General features: G+C 56.2%; 2 protein-coding genes across 2 annotated transcripts in view; one reads left to right on the plus strand and one right to left on the minus strand.

Annotated features, from left to right (window-relative positions):
- STK32C (serine/threonine kinase 32C) overlaps window positions 1-6,554 on the plus strand; it is a 75,624-nt gene extending 69,070 nt beyond the window's left edge. Inside the window, exons 6-12 of the mRNA XM_088520025.1 lie at window positions 1,386-1,475; window positions 2,006-2,109; window positions 2,214-2,330; window positions 4,262-4,387; window positions 4,546-4,677; window positions 6,047-6,114; window positions 6,420-6,554. Coding sequence (XP_088376151.1) covers window positions 1,386-1,475; window positions 2,006-2,109; window positions 2,214-2,330; window positions 4,262-4,387; window positions 4,546-4,677; window positions 6,047-6,114; window positions 6,420-6,546 — 764 coding nt within the window. The 3' untranslated portion in view covers window positions 6,547-6,554. The remainder of the gene's footprint in view (window positions 1-1,385; window positions 1,476-2,005; window positions 2,110-2,213; window positions 2,331-4,261; window positions 4,388-4,545; window positions 4,678-6,046; window positions 6,115-6,419) is intronic.
- A 3,917-nt stretch (window positions 6,555-10,471) lies between these two features.
- Window positions 10,472-18,053, minus strand: DPYSL4 (dihydropyrimidinase like 4). Its single transcript, XM_088519989.1, has 14 exons — window positions 17,992-18,053; window positions 17,091-17,179; window positions 16,813-16,991; window positions 16,528-16,692; window positions 16,056-16,117; window positions 15,904-15,984; window positions 14,855-14,923; window positions 14,627-14,747; window positions 13,967-14,123; window positions 13,562-13,703; window positions 12,886-13,056; window positions 11,759-11,938; window positions 11,054-11,225; window positions 10,472-10,578 (listed from the first exon to the last, which is right to left on the minus strand). Exons 1-14 carry the CDS (start codon window positions 18,019-18,021, stop codon window positions 10,487-10,489), a joined length of 1,710 nt encoding a protein of 569 aa, XP_088376115.1. The 5' UTR covers window positions 18,022-18,053; the 3' UTR covers window positions 10,472-10,486.
- Between the last annotated feature and the right edge of the window lie 189 nt (window positions 18,054-18,242).

An 18,242-nucleotide genomic window follows, 5' to 3' on the forward strand; every position in this document is an offset into this window, starting at 1 on the left:
ATGTAGGCAGTATCTTGGACAATAATAGTGCAGAAAAAGACTTGGAAACGTCTGCTCTGTGCAAAAAAAAAAAAAACAAACAAACAAACAAAAAAAAAAAACAATCATATCACTTGAGTGTTTATCTAATTTGGGCTGCCCAAGACTGGGCTGCAGAACTAAGAATAGCTTGATAATGAGGCATTTTTCTCATACTTTTACCCCCACTTTTTGCTAGAATTTTCACTTTCTGTCCTGATGATAGAGAATGGAGAAACAGAGAAAGTATTCCAGCACTTTTCAAAAAATCGTAATTATTTCTTGATATAGTTTTAGGGTTTGAAAAATGTTGTCCTGATTCATTTAGACCAGCATGCCCAAGCGTGCTGTGCTATGTGCAGTACTGTTCTGCTCTCAAGGTTCAGAGGCAGTCGTGGTTAGCTGGATGGCTTTCGTCCAAAAGAAATTCCAGATTTTTTTTTTAAATCAATGCTACCATGGTGTTTTCTTAGTATAGCATTTCCCTGTTGTTGTCTTTGCTACATATTGGTCTGGATATATCAGTACGACCAAACGCAGGAGCTGGTGTAGGTTACTAGTTCCCAAGGTGGGCATGTTAGTAATGTTTAAGCTCTCCAAGCTTAACCTGTTACAGTGCTTCTTCTCACTACTTTCTGCATCCCTGGATTTTTGTGCTGCCCCTTCAGTCAGTGTTGTCACATACCTTGTGTTCATTCATACAGGCTAAAAGTTGAACCTAAGTTTTTCAAATGGTTAAAAATTAGAATTTTGGAGTTGGACTTGGTTTTGTCCCAAGTTTGAAGCTCATAAGATTCAACAAGTGTTTTTCTTTAAAAAAAAATCTTTTCTCATGGTCATTCTTTAATTCTAGTCTGTCAAAACAGTTCTCCTTGCAGGGGTTGAAGATATTTTAGAAAGTGAGGAATAGTCACTATACCCCTAAAAGAAGCCTATTAATTTTCTGAATGTCCATGTGATTTAGACAGGTTCTGATATCTGATATGTTTATGCCATGGAAACCTTTGCAGAATCCCTGTGAATCTCAGCTCAAATAACTATAGAGCATCAAAGCAAATATAGAAGTAGGATGAAAAAACCTGGGTATTTTACATGACCGCTATTCAAAATGTGAAGTTCCAAGATAGGTTTGAAAATTAAGGAACAAAGCTATCTACCATTTAAACATTTTCCATCTGACAAGTCTGAAATCTAGAGATAATTTTAGGATGTGTGAGGGCTATTTGGTGGGAGCTAGATTGTGAGCTGCCCACACCTGTGCTGCACTGTCTGGTAGCAAATGCCTTTGACAGGTTTTGTATTCTGACTCCACATTGCAACTGTCTGTTCTGCCATTAATTCCTCCTCAAATTCTGTTTTTATTTAAGGTCATGCACATTTAACAGATTTTAATATTGCAACAATAATTAGGGATGGTGAAAGAGCAACTGCCTTAGCTGGAACCAAGCCATACATGGGTAAGAACTCAGAGCTGCTTGTTACAGGTCTGTTTTGCATTCAGAGCACACTCGCAGCCTGCTGTCTTGTGATGGGTATCTGTCACAAGGAGCTGAATTAATCGAACGCATTAATGCATGCACCCAAGTCATTCAGCAGAGCCGAATTGTTTGAGCTTGCAAAACTCCAGAATTGAATGAATTGGTCTCAGAAGATCCCTTGTGATCCGGTTGTGTTTGCCCGGCTTCTCCATCTCCCTGTGACTCCTGATGCTGTTTTGAGCTGGGGCTTGGTCCTTCCCCGGGCAGTGACCAGGGTTCTTCTGCCCTTTGGTGAGGAGCAAGGGCTCCCCAGGCCCCTGTAACCGCAGGGCTTGGCAGCGACCGGCGCGGGGAGGAGAGACCCTGCCCGCTTCAGCCTTCTTGCAAAGACCCTGTGGCTTTAATGCATGAAAGTCATGATAACATTTGCGTAGTGGCTTATATGAAATAGTTCATTGAAAGAGAAGCAAATGGCAGTTGTGAATCTTATTTTTATGCTTTCTGTTTAGCTCCAGAGATCTTTCATTCGTTCATGAATGGTGGCACGGGTTACTCCTTTGAAGTTGACTGGTGGTCCTTGGGCATTATGGCCTATGAACTTCTTCGAGGATGGGTAAGGGGTTTTGTACCATCCTTTAGACTATGCTTTTGTAGTGAACTTCAGAAAGAGAAGTAAATATTTTCTCATATTTCCATGTTTTTTTTTTTCCGTCTCAGAGACCATATGATATCCACTCCAGTAACCCAGTAGAGTCTTTAGTCCAGCTCTTCAGTACTGTGAGTGTCCAGTACTCGTCTGCATGGTCAAAGGAAATGGTTGCCCTGCTAAGAAAGGTAAATAGGCTTTTTGGCGTGGTTTTATATATGTATATAAAAATGTGGGGCAGTCTGTTGCTTTAATTGCATTTTTACAGCTAGAAAGTTTCTCTTTGTTGTTTAGCTTTTGCTTGCTTGAAAATGCAGAAAAGTCACTGATCAGTGTGCTATAAAAAAGATATACATTGTGCTGACAGCAAGTCAACGACTGCAATTTAAGTTAATGTTGGGTGGACAATTTACATAATTAGATTTTATTTTAACGAGAAACAGTTGTTAGTTATTGTTGCAGTAAAAATTATTCAGCTAGATCACAATGCCATCTACTGGGTTGAGTTGGGGAACACATGCTTTAAAAAATATCTGTGGAAATTAAATGTCTAACCAGAAAATATCAATAGCCGTTTATATATACACACACAAAAATACACACACACACACACACACACACACACACACACACTCTGTGCATGCACTGTGCACACCTAGAGCTGTCAGGGCTTCCAAGTCCAGTAACTTCTCATCTCTGCACAACTCCAGGAGAGCTACAGCCAGGCAAGTGTGCAGACTCACCCTGTAAAGTGGTGGCTTTACCCTCGAATGGTAGATACCCTCACTGTAATTTTAAAGATAAAGATAATTTTATGGAGTGAAGAAAATTACCTTAAAAGTTCATCCAGACAGTAGTTGCAAGTAGAGCTAATTTTAACCAGAACTGAATATATCTCTAGAGCATTTTGCAGGAGATTGTAGAGAGGTTTTGGGGGCTTCATAGTGGCAACTTTTGCTGCCTAGGGATTTGTATTGCTTATTTAGACTCTATGATATACCAGATAGGGATGAGACCTCTTTTTCTGTAACACAGACCAGAGAAAAGGAAGCATTGGTCAGAAAGGAGCACTGGTGTCACCCATAAGAGGCTGTCGTGTGCCACAGCTGACTGCAAATCTGTTGCACAGCAAAACAAAGCGTGAAGGAAGATTTCTAAGTGCCAAGAGATGGTCAAGTAATTAGTATTGCTGTGGGGAGACTTTGGTATCAAAGCAGTTTTCTTGCCCATGCTGCTATCAGGAGCATCGTGTTTTGATTTCTGTAAGCAGGATGCAAGGACACATTGGCTTACTTTAGCCCACATGAACATGTTCTCTGAACTGGGGCAGTGGGAGGCATGCGGCCGTCTGCTCTCATGCTCAGCTTTGGCTTTGGAAAAGTGCTGAGACTGATTTGGTTTTCTGCAAAAAAGGTTATAACCATCTCTACTACCCTGCTTCGAAATACACTTTTTTTTTAAAGAAAATAAGCCCTTACAAGGGCATTCTGTAGGGTTGGTTATTACTATGCATAGTCCATCAATCAGATGTTGTTCACTAAAAGCAATGAGTAAAACCAGTGGCAGCCATGGCTTGGACATACAGTGTGGTACCCAGCGCTGAATGCTTTGAAAAATCAGATGTGTCTTCAAGTTGGTGTCTCAGCTGAGCAGACAGGCCAAGAGGTCGTTTTGAATGATTTTTCTGTGTACTTCATACTCCGTGTGTGTGGGGATCAGAAAATACTCATTTCACAGAAGTTCTTTGGAAGTAGGACACGTGGAGCTTGATCCTGAGAGGATGAGGCGCTCAGGACATGAACATTGCTGTGAAAGAGCAAAGCCCAGAGCAGGGCGAAGCTGCGGTGTCTGTGCCCGTGGTTGTGCTGGCGCGAGTGGGCCGGCCGGCACGTGGCCACGCCGTGGCCGGCTGTGTGGCCCAAGCAGGCACGGGAGGAAGCAAAGCAGCGCTCATGGCATGAGCGCGCTGCGCTTGCCGGGGCGTTGTGCTCATTTTCAGTGTGAAGCGCTTGGCGCTTCCCCCAGCCGCTCTCTGCTCCGTGCGGAGCTGCGTTGCGCGGGCAGGACGGGTCTCTGCCCTCGTGCTGCTCAGGCGCCGCGGGGCCGCGTGTCGTTTCAGCTGCTGACCGTGAACCCCGAGCATCGCTTCTCCTGCCTCGCCGACGTCCAGGCCTCCGCTTACCTGTGCGCCGTGGCGTGGAGCGACGTCTGCGACAAGAAGGTGGAGCCGGGCTTTGTGCCCAACGTGAGTGCCCCTTCGGGCCAGCGACCCGCTTGCTCGTTCGGCTCTTATCCTCTGCAGAGGCCTCCTGGCTTGGAGGGAGTCTCTGAATGTGTTGCTGAAGAGAGAATCTCTTCCCTGAGCACTATCTAATCTCCCCATGGTGTCTTGTACCCCTGCAGAAGGGCCGCCTGCACTGCGACCCTACCTTCGAGCTGGAGGAGATGATTCTGGAGTCGCGGCCACTGCACAAGAAGAAGAAGAGGCTTGCAAAGAACAAGTCGAGGGACAACAGCAAGGACAGCTCCCAGTCGGTGAGTGCAGTCCAGCAGTAACCGGCCACGGGACGAGAAGCAGAGGGACTGTGTTTGGAGGTGGAGCGCGGCTGTTGCTGTGGCAATGACTTCCCGTGCTGATTTATTTTAATAGAAACATTTGCCAAATGGAATCGTCCTGACAACCAAATGTTCATCTTATGTAAGCCTAGTAGATCTCTTCCACATTAATCCATACCTTGGAACTTCAAAGGAGAGCAAGAGAGATCCAGGCACCACAGGTCAAGGAGAAACTCAGTATTTCGTAGGGGGTATTTGCAGCTAAAGCAGATGTTCAGGGAATCATATGTGAGGGAGTATTCATTCTACCTGAACAGCTGCTCCCATGTTCCCTACCTTAGTTAAAAATACCAAAATAAGGGAAACAAATTTCTTTCCTCCATTGGGAATAAGAATATCCATTATTGGGGAGCAGCAGGAAGTATCTGCTAAGATTTTTGCCTGGCTGCACCAGGTAAGTGCAGTGGAGTGCGTCCTTCCTCAGCAGTTAATGCTGCAGTCAATGAGACTTAATGTAAACGGCCAAGGAATGAATCAGGAACCGGGGGAAAAAAATCGGAATAAGCTAACTTGAAAATAACTCTCGGAGGTTTTGCTGCCAACACAGTTGAAGGCACTTCACATGCCAAGACCTAGGGCATAATTTCCAGGATGACTGTGTATTTTAGCCACCCATTTTGTGCAGTTCTCAGGGCTTTGAGAGGGGTACCCATTGCCCTGCACTCGAGAGGGCAAGAGCTCAGGGTCAGACTAGGGCAGCTGGTGCTGCTGCAGGTGCCCCGTGGAGGTGGTGAAGGTGCCCCGTGGAGGTGGTGAAGGTGCCCCATGGAGGTGGCGGAGATGCCCCGTGGAGGTGATGACGGTGCCTCGTGGAGGTTATGAAGGTGCCCCATGGAGGTGGTGAAGGTGCCCCGTGGAGGTGGTGAAGGTGCCCCGTGGAGGTGATGAAGGTGCCCCGTGGAGGTGATGAAGGTGGCCCATGGAGGTGGTGAAGGTGCCCCGTGGAGGTGATGACGGTGCCCCGTGGAGGTTATGAAGGTGCCCCATGGAGGTGGTGAAGGTGCCCCGTGGAGGTGGTGAAGGTGCCCCGTGGAGGTGATGAAGGTGGCCCATGGAGGTGGTGAAGGTGCCCCGTGGAGGTGGTGAAGGTGCCCCATGGAGGTGGTGAAGGTGCCCCATGGAGGTGGTGAAGGTGCCCCGTGGAGGTGGCGGAGGACGCCTCCGTGGTCTGCCTAGGTGTTCGCAGTGGTGGCGCACATCGGCGCAAGCGGGCAGGAGCACCGGCAGCTGCAGGGGGGCAAGGCCATGCAGCAGCACTTCTTACACCTGCTTTCTTCTTCTTCAACAGGAGAACGACTATCTCCAAGAATGCCTTGAAGCAATCCAGCAGGACTTTGTCATTTTTAACCGAGAGAAGTGAGTGTGGGGTATTTGGGGACAGAAAGATCCTTTTTCTTGACTCTCTTGGCAGCAGAGGGCTGTTACTTGACTCCTGCGGGGCAAAAGCTCTGTGTCTGTGGCCAAGGTCCAGGCAGGCGGTGGCAGCTTTGGGCAGTCTCTGGGAGTACCCCAGTGCATTTGGGGGAGTTTCACTCATATTTCAGCCCATGTAAGGATCTACCCCTTACATCCGATCTGGAAGCATGTGTCTCGTATACCTGGGGTCGGGCCGTGTCTTTCATTGAGGACACCATACAACACCTCATTCCTCTCTTCTGCAGACTAAAGAGGAGCCAAGAGCAGCCGAGCGAGCCCACGTCTCCCCCTGAAGCCCCCGACGAGGCGGAGGCCGCGAGCCTGAACCTGACCATGTGCAGCTCCGTGTGCTCCTCGTCGGGCAGCAGCTAGGGCTGCCCAGCCCGCGTCGGCAGCGCAGGGCGGGCATGGGGCTGCCGCAGGAGGACACTTATCCTGCAGCTCCCACGGGGAGCAGGGCGGCTTCTTCCCCTGCTCTTTGGTAGCAGCAGCTGCTGTGGATGTGTTTTTGATGCAGCGCCTGGACAAGCTCCGTGCTTGGGTGTAGAGGAGGAGGAAGAGCAGGAGGTCTCTGGCTCACTTTGGCCTTCCCTGCTGCTGGGGTGATGGGAGCCCCTTGCAAAGCAGAGCCGTGGGGCTCGTGCTGCGCTGCTGGCCGGGAGCCGCGCCGCGTCCTGCACGCGTGGCCGTGAGCCTGCGTGGAGCGCACGGCGTGGAGCGCGCGGCGTGGAGCGCACGGCGTGGAGCGCGCACGGGCAGCGTCGCCTGGCTGCGCCGAGGCCTCGCAGGGAGCTGCGCAAACGGATCAGCCCCCTCTGCCGCTGCCCGCCCGCTCCGGAGGCTGCCCGGAGCCTCGGATTTACTGGCAGCAGAGCAGGTGGCCTTAAAATGCAGCTCAGTCATGAAAAGAGGGGAATGCCTTATTGCACCCTCTGTTAATTTATTTTGAACACAAAGTGACAGCACTGTACATAGTTTCCCACCGCCTGTTTTAACTTCCTGGCCAGCCCTTCCTCGCTGTGGCTGTGGCTATGGCCCCTCCTGGCTGCGCCGCCAGCCCTTGCTGCCATCGCGGCTGCTCCCGGCACCGCGGCTGCCCCGAGGGCCCCGCGGCCGCCGCGCCGCACGCGGGTGTCACTGCGCCCGCGCTGGCCTCCGTGCGCTCCACACCTGCTTGCTGCAGGCACCGGGGGCTTCCTGCAGCCGTGTCCGTGTTGCAGCTCATGAAAAAGGGATAGACAGCGTTTTTAATGGATCCACGCTCTTTCAGGGGAGATTTTGCTTAGTTTTGAGGTCCCCTTATTGAACTAGAAAGGCCTAACCAGACTGAGGCCATTTCAGATGAAACGCGACACAGAGCATCTACTTTCCACAGTTTTATGTGGAAACCAGTAAGTGGCTAACACGGGGCCGAGCCCGTTTGCAGGGGCCCTGCGCAGGAGGGCTCGCGGAGCAGGCACGGCCGGCGGGGCCGCGGCTCCCGTCCCGCTCGCACGGGCTCTCGCAGGGCAGCGCAGGCGAAGGGCGCGCGGCGGCGGCGGCACCAAGGGGGCCCCTGCCCTGCTGGCGGGTGTCCCCCGAGGAGCGACCGCCCTCGCGCCGGGTGGAGCAGCCGGGGCTCCCGCATCCTCTCCTGCTGGGAGGAAGAGCTGCTGTTTCTTTTCTTCCTGTAAACTCCATTTCACTATTTATCTTCTTTTTGTAAATAAACTTTTAGTAACAAAAATTTGAGAATAGCAGAATGGCAGGGAGCATAACACAGGTTTGGACCAAATGGCACCGTAGGTGGGAGATGTGGGTACTGCAACATACTCCCCAAAAAGCAATGCCTTGTATAAGTGAAAGCATCGTGCACTTGCTGCTTCTAGGGTGAAATAAATAAATAGGGGGCCAAGTTCTGAACTTTCAGAAAGAGTTGCTGAAACGCCCCCCAAATATTCCCTGGGGACACGAAGTCTAGAAGAGCTTGTTGGGCCTCACATAAACCCACTTCTAAATCCTCACCAAGGAGGAGAAAAGACACGTCTTAACTCCGGGGCCCGCTGTGCTGGAAATGGCGCGAGCGTGATGCAATTTAAATCTTTAAGTGTTTTTTCAGTCTTGAATGATGTATGGGAAGGAGGCCGTATTGACGCGTGTTTACGCACAGGCCCTGGGGAAGAAATCACAGGGAAAGAGCGATTGTAAAAGGGAAAAACTGTAAGGAATAGTTGGGCTTGCCCCATTGCTAAAAACCCACCGCGGGGTCTCGGGGATCGGGCTGGTACCGCGGCCCCTCGGGCCCCGCTCAGTCCTGCTCGCACGGAACCTGCGTCACCGGGGGTCTCTGCGCCGCGTCCCGGCGCGGCGGCTCACGGGCTGCAGCGCGAGCGACGGCTCCAGGAGAACCGGGATACGGGATTTTTCTGCTTATAAATATTTAAATATGTGTATTTTTTGTATGACGGATTTATACAGGGTGCTCCGTTATCCACTGTGGAAAGTCTCCATCGTCCATGAATTACTCACCTAGACTCCTTGCCATAAGGTGTTTTCTTACCTCTGTTGTATTACGAAGTTTTGGAAAGTTGTATATTTTTATGTGTTTCCATTGAATTCTGCAAACTTCCCTGGGAACTTTGCATAGGAAAGAAATACCAGGTCAGGCCCAAAAGTTTGATTTTTGATGCCAGGTCTCTATTAGCCTCTACCTTGCCAAAAGTGAGTAGAAGTAGTCAAATAATATAGCAAAAACACCTGCAATATGAACTTGACACTGGGCCATGCTAAAATCCTGAAGCCTGGGCAGGCTATTTTTAAAAGATTATTTCTGTGGAAATCAGACATGTAAAGTTTATCTTTGTATTTTAGGTTAATACATTTCAGTAATTTTTAATTGCATGAGAAAAAAAAATCCCATGTCACAGGAGATTATTTACGTCACGAGGACGGATTTGTGTTTTTTGCAGATACCGCGAGACGCCATTGCCTATGTGGAGTAATAAATGTGTATTTTTAACATTGCCAGGCGTTTGCAGTCATTGCTAGGGCAGTGGCGGCTGGAGCAGACGGGGCTGCCCCGTCGCGTTGGGTCGGGCCCCATCGCGTGCGGTCGGGCCCCGTCACGCCGCGCTGCAGCCCCGTCTGCGCGGCCGCGGGCCCGGGGAGGCGGCAGCAGCAGCGGGCAGGCCGGGGCGGGCGCGCACGGCAGGGCGGCCCTCCTGCCCTCCTGCCTCCTGCGGCTCCGCAGCACCAAGAGGGTGGCCTCGATGACACCCCGGTGACTGCGGAGGGGCACTGCGGGGCTCCCCGGCCCCGGGACCGGCCGCGCGGGCAGCGCGGGCAGCGCGGCGGCTCTGCTGCTCCCGGCAGCGGGGAGGGCTCCTGCTGCCGTCAAAGCGGGGGATGGCAACGGCATCGAGGCGCCGCGTCACTCACCAGCACGAAGGAGAAACAACAAAGAGGTGAAGATTAACGACCCACTTCTGCTATGACGTTTTCCAACACACTTTACTGGAAGCAATGAACACACAGGGAATCAGGGGAAAGGGACATGCACAGACATGGAGTGAGCTGGCTCGGACACTTGTCCTCGCTGTACAGCACTTTAGCTATAACAAACCAGTCACAGAAACCTTGTAAAAGAGTCTGTCAAATGTAGCTGGCCCTAAAACCTGCCGCCCTGGCTGCAAGACTGACTCGGTCCCTGCCAAAATGTATAAATAACCTCTAAAAACCAGGAGTGAGGAAGGGCTGCACCACGCTGCGTTTCGGCGCCGTGGCGGTGGGCGGCAGCGGGTGGCACCTGTGCAGCATGTCCTGCCCGGACACGGGCACGCGTTGGCACGTGCAGCCTGGGCACGGGTGCAGCAGGGCAGGCAGCCCAGGCAGCGGGGGGAGATCAGCGCCCCTCGCTCGCTGCCTCCTGCAGTACCAGAGCACGGCGGGCACGAGGTGCCCATGGGCTGGGAGCCCTCGGGCGGAAGGGCAGGGGCTGCGGTTGCAGGACAGGGCGCATGGAGGCCGCGGCACCCGCGTGCGCCCTGGCGCGGGGACGGAGAGGAGCCCCCACATGCTCAGGGCTGGGGCCGCTGGGCGCAGGGCAGGGAGCACGGGGGAGCACTACGACTCGGCTACCTGTCATCTATGTTCCGCTACGGAGAAGGAGGGGGCTGGCAGTGCCCGGCCGCCTCCTGCGCTTCGGCGATGCCCGAAGACACCGCGGTGCCGGGCGGGATCGGGAGCCGGGGCTGCCGGGACGCCCTGGTGATGGGCGAGCAAAGAGGGTGGGAAAGGGGCCACCCGCCCATGCACCCACGGGACTCTGGAGCCGCTAGGACAGAGAGGTGATGTTGGAGCGGCCGCCCGGGGGCGCGATGATCTTCTGCGCCGTGCGCCGGGCGATGTGGTCGTCGGCCTGCGACCCTGCGGGGAGAACACGCTGCAGCGGGGCGCACGGCGCCCGCCGGCCGCGGCCACGCACAGCACGAGCCGCTCCTGGACACGGCCCGGCTGGAGCGGAGGCTGCAGCAGCGCCGGCTGCTGAGCCCTGCCTGCTCCTGCTGCACGCTGAGCGCCTGCCCTTAACCCAACACGCACCTCCTTCACGGTCACGATGCCCGTCCCTCCCCAGTGCACGCGGGAGCGTGCGGGAGCGCGCAGGAGAGCATGGGAGCGTGTAGGAGCATGCAGGAAAGCGTGGGAGCATGTGGGAGCATGCAGGATAGCGCGGGAGCATGCAGGAGAGTGCAGGAACATGCTGGAGTGTGCAGGAGAGCATGGGAGTATGCGGGAGCAAGAGGGAGTGCACAGGAGCATGCAGGAGCACACGAGCGTGCGGGCACACATGGCAGCACGTGGGCGCGTGTGAGCCAGCTGGCAGGGCGGCAGCAGAGCCTACCGGAGAGGCTGAACCCCGACTGGTGCAGGTTGCGCACAGGCACCGCCGGGATTTTGCTGGCGCAGGGAACGATGCGCGCGGCTGGCGCCGGCGCCGCAGCCTTGGCCGCCACCACCACGTCGTGCACCGGCCCGTCGTAGAGCCCTCGGGGGACGCCGTGGACCTCGGCCAGCTACAGGGCAAAGCAGTGGGCTCGTGTAAGAAGCACTGGGTTTCAAACTACAAATCGCACCACCTTCCCCTCTGCATCATGCACACCATCTTCCGCAGGGAAGACACCTCTGTTTGTTTGAGAGAGCCAGAGCAGGAGGTCAGCACCACAACAGATGTTTCCAGCACAAATGGGCACTAGATCCCTCCTTCCTGCTGCAACCAAAATGAGCAGACCCAGGTTGGGGTGCATTTTTGCTTTGCAATAGGTATACAATACCAATAACACGAGATTCTGGCCAACACAATCTGCCTATGCAAAGAAACAGGTCCCTTATTTAAACATGAATATACCTTTTTCTGATTATTCAAAATAATTAGGTATGTGAAGGGCAGATACCCCCCAATCTCCAACACCAGCAACAGCACTAGTGGTAACGGCATTACCGGGGTTTCGGTCCCAGTCGGCTGCAGCGTCATGCTGCCCAACAGTGGCTGCAAGAAAGTGCTGCAAATGGCATTTAAAAAAAAAAAAAAAAGTGAAGTTCGCCTTACCCGATTTCTTGCCTTTATCCTCTTATAGACAAAGTCTGGGAAGGTTTTTCTGGGAATGAAGCGTCCGGAGCCTGGGGTGACGGAGAGGATCCCGTCCTCCAGCACAACCCGGCCCTGGCTTATGACGACGCTGGGCGCACCGTGGCACTCGAGTCCCTCGAAGATGTTGTACTCCACGTTCTGGGAAAGGCAGGTAACGAATGAGGGCAAGACCCAGGGTAGAAGCTGCAGCTCCAGCCCCGCACATCCCTGCAGGCTGCTGCCCTTGCACCAATATGTCCCTTAACGTGCCCTTTATTTTTGAAATAATGAAGCTATAATTGGATGAAATACAGCAAACTGGAGTGGAATTAGGTACTGAAAGCATTTGGTACTTCTCCAAAAGACACACGGCATTCCTGAAGCACGCTGGGTTTTTGCCATGACCAATTTGTTATCTCAAAACCCCAGTTTGCTTTGCTTAAATGCTCCGTTTGGTGAAAGAAGCTATTGAATTTCGGGGGGATATTTCAATTCTTCTAACAAAATAAAGATGGAAATAGGAATAGGAATACAGGGAATGCAAAGTCACACAATTTTTTCAACTCTCTCCATTACCATCACCACCAAACTTTTCCAAACAAACAAACAAACAAGCAAACCAAAAAAAAAAAAAAAACCCACAAAAAAATCCCTAACTTTTCAAAAGCAAACTTTGCATTGAAACAACACTGTGTTCCCAAAGAGAAAAATGCATTTTGTGGACCAAAGAAACAACCTGTGTCCATTTCTAACAGAAAGCAATTGACTATTTCAAACACCACAGTAACTTTCTTCAATTGAAAACAGCTTGGTAAAAGAAAACACGGTTTTTGGAAAGCACGTCTGCCTTGACTTAACCGAGCTCCTGCATTACTGCCAGCACCTGGAGCCCACCTGGGCTCTCGGCCAGCTGTGTTGTGGCTCCTGGTGGGACACCTGCAAGGCTTGACATACCATGGAAAGACACCCGAACCTCTCTACACACAGGTAGCTGGGACCCTGCAATGGCTGGTGAAGGAGACACCATGGACCTGCTCTGCATCCCTCTCCACCAGCCTCTGACTGCAAAATCTACTCATAAAGGAACAATTGTAGAGACGCTTTACCGAGTTGTGGGTTTTTGCTGAGATAATCTTTGTAGCCTTGGGATTCCACAAAACCAGGTCGGCATCTGACCCGACGGCAACGCGCCCCTTCCTGGGGTAGCAGTTGAAGATCTTGGCTGCGTTCGTGCTGGTCACGGCCACAAAGTCGTTCTCGTCCATCTTGCCCGAGACCTGGAGGGAGGGCAGAGCACGGCCAGGCGGTGGGAGCGTCTCCCGGCGGCAGCGCAGCGAGAGCCCCCACCGCTCCTGCCGTCCAACCGGAGCACCAGCAGGACCGGCCTGCGGAGCTCGGCTGCTGCACGGGGCAGGAACAGGGCTCCAGGACCAGAGCGGGATCAAAGGGGATGAGAACGAGATGCGTGTGCAGTTGCGGGGGGAAGCAAGGTTGGAGGGGGGCGCTGACCTTGTCCCGGTGGGCTAATAACCCAATAGAGACTTAGCTCCCCTGGCCCATGAAAGGTAATGTCTAGGAAAGCAAGATTCCATCAGTAGGCTCCAGTTCCCCATGCAGAAGTCCTCACCTTCAGCACAACGTGGCTGAGGATAGGGAGACAGGGAAAGCCAAAGTGGTCCAGACAACACCACAGAGATGTGAGATGATGCCGGCACCTCACCTGAGCCAAGGGGGCCCTGAACAGCACCCACCACGGTGCCGGCGCCCCAGCGCGGTACCTACCACGCACTTCTCCCAGACGATGGCCATGCGCTCCTCGACGCCGTTGGTGCCCTCCGGGATGAGGGTGAAGTTGTCTTTGCCCACTGCCTTCTGCGCGGTGGTGAAGGCACAGTGAGCACTGCCCGTCACCTGCAGATCCCCACTGCGGCCAGAGGATAAGAAAGTGGCTTCAGCATCAGATTTAGCCAACACCATCAAAAAAAGCAGCCTCCTTTCCCGCTGCTCCTCATGGATGAGGTTGCCTGCCAAGAGGACACGAGTGCTCTGCAAGCTTCGCACTCGCTCTGTCCTACGGGCAGGGAACCTATCGAGACAGGCGCACGGCTCCAGCCACCTCAAGCCCGGCCACCGCGCTGCGGCCGCCACCATGGACTCTACCCAAATCCACCCTCGGTGCCAACCTACCAGGCCAGGAGCGTGGAGAGATGGTCGGGCGTCGTGGGGTCGGGGCTGACGGGCGGCGAGGTGACGAAGGCCGCGGCCTTGGCCCAGTTCTTGCTCCAGTAGTGGGAGCCATCGGTGCCCAGGCTGGCGGCGATGGGCTCCCCGTACACGACTGCGCCTGCAGCATCGGGAGAGCCCTGAGTGAGCAGCCAGGCTGCCCCCAGCACGGGCAGCCCTGCGGGCTGTGCCCGTCCTCAGCGCTCCCGGGCTTCCCGCTCCCAGCCCTGCTCGCAGGGTCCCTGGAGCAGCTCACGCACCAGGACCGTGTCCAGTCGGATCGGGCCTCCCAAGGATGGGGGCTCCACATCCTCCCTGACAACCCGCTCCAGGGCCCAACCTCGCTCACAGCCAGGAAGGTTTCCTACCTTCTCCTGCACCTCAGCATGCGCCCCCTGCCCACGGGCTTCACCTCCCTGCTCACCCCGTGGAGCTCAGCCAGATTGAACCTCCAGCCCGTCCTACACGTGCAGCCTCCCAGCTCTTAATGGTCTTTGTGGCTCTAATTTGTGTGGAAAACACAAACTTGTGTGGAAAACACAAGCTCTCGGCCTGGCACTCCTTGGCACGCCCGGGGGTGCCAGCCGCACTCCGTGCCGGCGGGCGAGAGCCGTTTTCTCTCACCCTTCCTCTTGGCGCGCGCCAGCACGTCGGCCGCAGCCTTGCTCATGATCTTCGTGACGTAGAGGGGGCAGTTGGCCTGTCGCGCGATGGTCACGGCGCGGTACACGGCCTCCGCCTCCACCTGTGCCGCGCAGCGGACAAGCGCCGGCCTCAGGGCGCTGCTCGGCGCCGAGGGGCCGTGAGCAGAGGCTGCTCCGGCGCGCGAGGGCCCGGGGGTGGCGGCGTTACCTCCTCCGGGCGGCTGAGGACGTGTCCCTCCGGGCCCGTGACGCCCAGCTCCAGCAGCCTCCTCTGCTCCTGAGCGCGCGGGAGAGCGGTGAGCGGGACGGAGGGGCCGTCTGCACCACGCGGACACGGCCCCGCTCAGGAGCACCCGCAGGACGGGCCAGGCCTGGGGACGCCCGGGCACCCACTGAGGCCCGATCGCTGCCTGGTGCCGCTCCCAGGGCTCCCCAACAGCAGGGACAGAAGCCACTGGCTGCCTCAGGGAGGTGGGCACAGGACACCCCGATGGGGACGGGGCCGGGGCCGTCCTGCTGGCTCGCTCACACCCGCCGAACGCGCCTGCTGCTGGGCTTGGGGCTTGCTCTCATTTTACACCCTTCTCTCACCTAACCCTGGCCAGCAAGTGACCACGACTAGAAAGAATTGTGAGTCTACCACCACCCTCTACCATCTGTTTCTGGGATATAGTTAACATTTGGCTAGAGGTTAAATCAACAAGCATGTGTTCCCTGCTTGCATGGTGAACTAGGTGCTGGTTCAGCAGCACCAATTCTCTCCAACGTCAGCAAAAAACACATGGGAATCCTGAGAAAGGGAAATACGGGGATAAAACACCACTTTTTCATCACCGTGCGGCCTGCAGAACGGCCCTTGCAAGGTGTCGGCAATGAGAAGTGAGCACGCACGAGCCGCAGGGGACCGCGCGCCCCCTCGGGTCCCCGCAGCGCTCTAATCCGCCAGGCAAATCCCCGGCCGCGCGTGGGCGGACACGGCCGGGCTCCCCAGGGCGGCCCAACGCGGCCGCGCGCAGGAACGCACATCGCTACCGGCGCCGCCGCGCGCACGCACCGCTACGCCCGCCACACCAAGCACGTTCTCCACCTGATGTGCCCTGATCCCCAGCCAATTCACAGCAGAAAACAGATGCAGAAGGGCCCTGCCCCTGCTTCCCCTCCCAGCAGGTGGTCACAGCCCGTCTGCCGATGGCAGCACCCTCCCCGTCAGCCCAGGGCCCGGTGTGACCCCTGCTCGGAAGGGATTTAGCGCTCTACCTCGTCGATGATGTCGCCGTTCTCAGCGTGCACCTGGGCAATGGCTCCCAAGTCGCGGAGCGCACTGAAGATCTCGTACAGCTGCCGGGGGAGAAGAGGCATGAGCCGCCGCCGCGGGCTGGGGAGGGGCGGCGCGGCCCCCCGGCCCTTACCTGCGCGTCGGAGCACTGCAGCTTGTCCTTGTAGGCCATGAAGAGCAGGAAGGAGTTCACCCCTGCCAAGGAGACCTCGGTGAGGTTGGCGTGCATGGGAGCAGCTCAGGGGTTGACGATGTCAGGCTACATTAGCTGGTTGTTGGAAACGCAGCCTTGGGTGCCACCCCCCGCGCATTGCCCAAGCTCTCACAAAACCCCGTGCAGGAGGCACCGTGACTGTGCATTACACAGGCAAGGGCAACAGCAACGCAGAATTACAGCAAATAACCTGCATTTCACGGGAATGTGCATGTGGAAATGCCTGCTTTAAGCTCTGGGAACGGGGAAATCACGGCAAATTTCAGCATTAATTGAAGCTGTTGCTTGCAAGACCCACAGTAACACCGCAGCTCTGCGAGTACAGCTGCAAGCAGCGAAACAGAGCGCTACCACAACGCACTAACTCGCAATGTGATGGGGGGGACCATACCCTTGTCCTTCACCAGGGCCTCCAGCTCCTCGGCGAGGCCCTCGTGCCAGCGGGGGACGTCGAGGTGCAGCGCGTAGTCGCAGCAGGCCTGGCCGGCGGCAGCCTCGCGCCAGCGCTCGTAGGCATCCAGCAGCGCGGTGCCCGGCTCTGGCAGCACGTGGTCGACTGCAGGGACGGGATGGCGTCAGTGGCGCCCGGAGCTGCTCCGGGCTGCACCGCACAAGGGGATGCGGGAGCCGCCTGCAGCGCAGCCAGGATGGGGCCCGGCCCCCCGCCACCCCTTACTGATCATGGTGGTGCCGCCGGCCAGCGCCGCCTCGGTGCCGCGCTGGAAGTCGTCGGCCGGAGCCATCCCCGGCGCCCGCAGCCGCGTGTGCGGGTCCAGGCCCCCCGGCAGCACCAGCTGCCCGTAGGCATCCAGCGTCCGGGTGCCACTGGGCACCTGCAGCTGCTCCCCGACCTGCCTGCAAGGACAGTGCCGGTGGGACGCGGTGCCGCCAGCACCACAGCGGGCACACCAAGGGGCACCACATGCCCCGTGGAAACAGCGGCTTGTCACTTACTTTATCAGGCCATCCTCCACTAAGATGTCAGCGTAGAATGACTGATCATCGTTGACGACTTTGCCTCCCTTGATTAGGAGCGGCTCACTCTGATGGAAAAAAACATTGTTTTGTTTTCATCGTTTTAAGATGACATTGTCTAGATGCTGCTTTGCTCACCAGGAGCTTTCCTTAAGGCTGGGATGTAAATTTTGCACTTCAGTCACCAAATTCAGTTTAACATCCAAGCTACTCTGTATCAGAGCCAGGTCTATTTTGCAAAATACATAACATTTGTGCTCTTCTCTGGACCCCCATCCCTTTTGCTGTCGGGCAACACAGACCCTGCAGACGCAGTTACTCGTTGCCCCAGTCCCACCTCAGACCCCATCGCTGAGCTCGGGGGCCCTTGTCCCAGGGGGAGGTGGAGGCGCCGAGAGGGTCCTCTGCGTGTGGGGACGACAACAAAGGGCTGGCGCGGCCCTCCTCGCACAAAGCCCGGTCAGAGCCGCCAAGGCAGCAGCCAGGGGCCAAGCTCCGGCTTCACCACCCGCAAACGCGCGAGTCTCGTCTGCGAGACGCGCCCCCGGGACTCGCTTTTCACTGAGCGAGACAAAACAAAGCGGCCGAGGAGCCCCGAGCGCGGCTGCGGCGCGGGCAGCGGAGCCGCCGACCCCGAGCGCCGACCCCAGGAGCCCCCGGCGCGGCCGAGGGGGCCGCTCCGCAGCTCTGCGGGAAGCGGCAGCGCCGGGGCTCAGCCCCGGGGCAGCCTCGGCACAGAGCGGCCGCGGGACGAGGCAGCGCGGGCCGAACAGCCCCGGCCGCGACGGGCAGCGCGGAGCAGCGGCCGCGGCCGCGAGAGGAGCCCGGAGCCGCCCGGCCCCGCAGCGAGCGCCCCGCGCCCCGCGCTCACCGCGCTCACCGCGCCGCTCCTCCTGCCCGCCGCCGACATCCCCGCTCCGCTCCGCTCCGCTCCGCTCCGCTCCGCTCGGGCGCTTTGTGCGCGCGCGCGCCCGTGCGCGGCCCCGCGGCGCCTCGGTGGCTCCCCCTGCCCGGCCGCGCGCTCCGACGGCGCCGCCACCTGCGCCCCGCGAGCGGCCCCGGCGCAGCCCGCGCGGAGCCCCCAGGGGCGCGAACAGCCCCCGGGCCGGGGGCCGCTCTGCGCAGCCGGGT

This window comes from Tinamus guttatus, unplaced genomic scaffold (assembly GCF_059628265.1).
Source record: "Tinamus guttatus ecotype Peru unplaced genomic scaffold, ASM5962826v1 Tinamus_guttatus_pri_ptg000079l, whole genome shotgun sequence".
Lineage (NCBI taxonomy): Eukaryota > Metazoa > Chordata > Aves > Tinamiformes > Tinamidae > Tinamus > Tinamus guttatus.

Excerpts from the sequence above, each read along its gene's own strand:
- DPYSL4 (XM_088519989.1), bottom strand. The coding sequence starts at position 18,021 with ATGTCGGCGGCGGGCAGGAGGAGCGGCGCG. Across the intron at positions 14,748-14,854 it reads TCCTCAGCCGCCCGGAGGAG|GTGGAGGCGGAGGCCGTGTA; the intron begins GTAACGCCGCCA and ends TGCGCGGCACAG. Across the intron at positions 13,704-13,966 it reads CTCTCCACGCTCCTGGCCTG|TGGGGATCTGCAGGTGACGG; the intron begins GTAGGTTGGCAC and ends CTCTGGCCGCAG.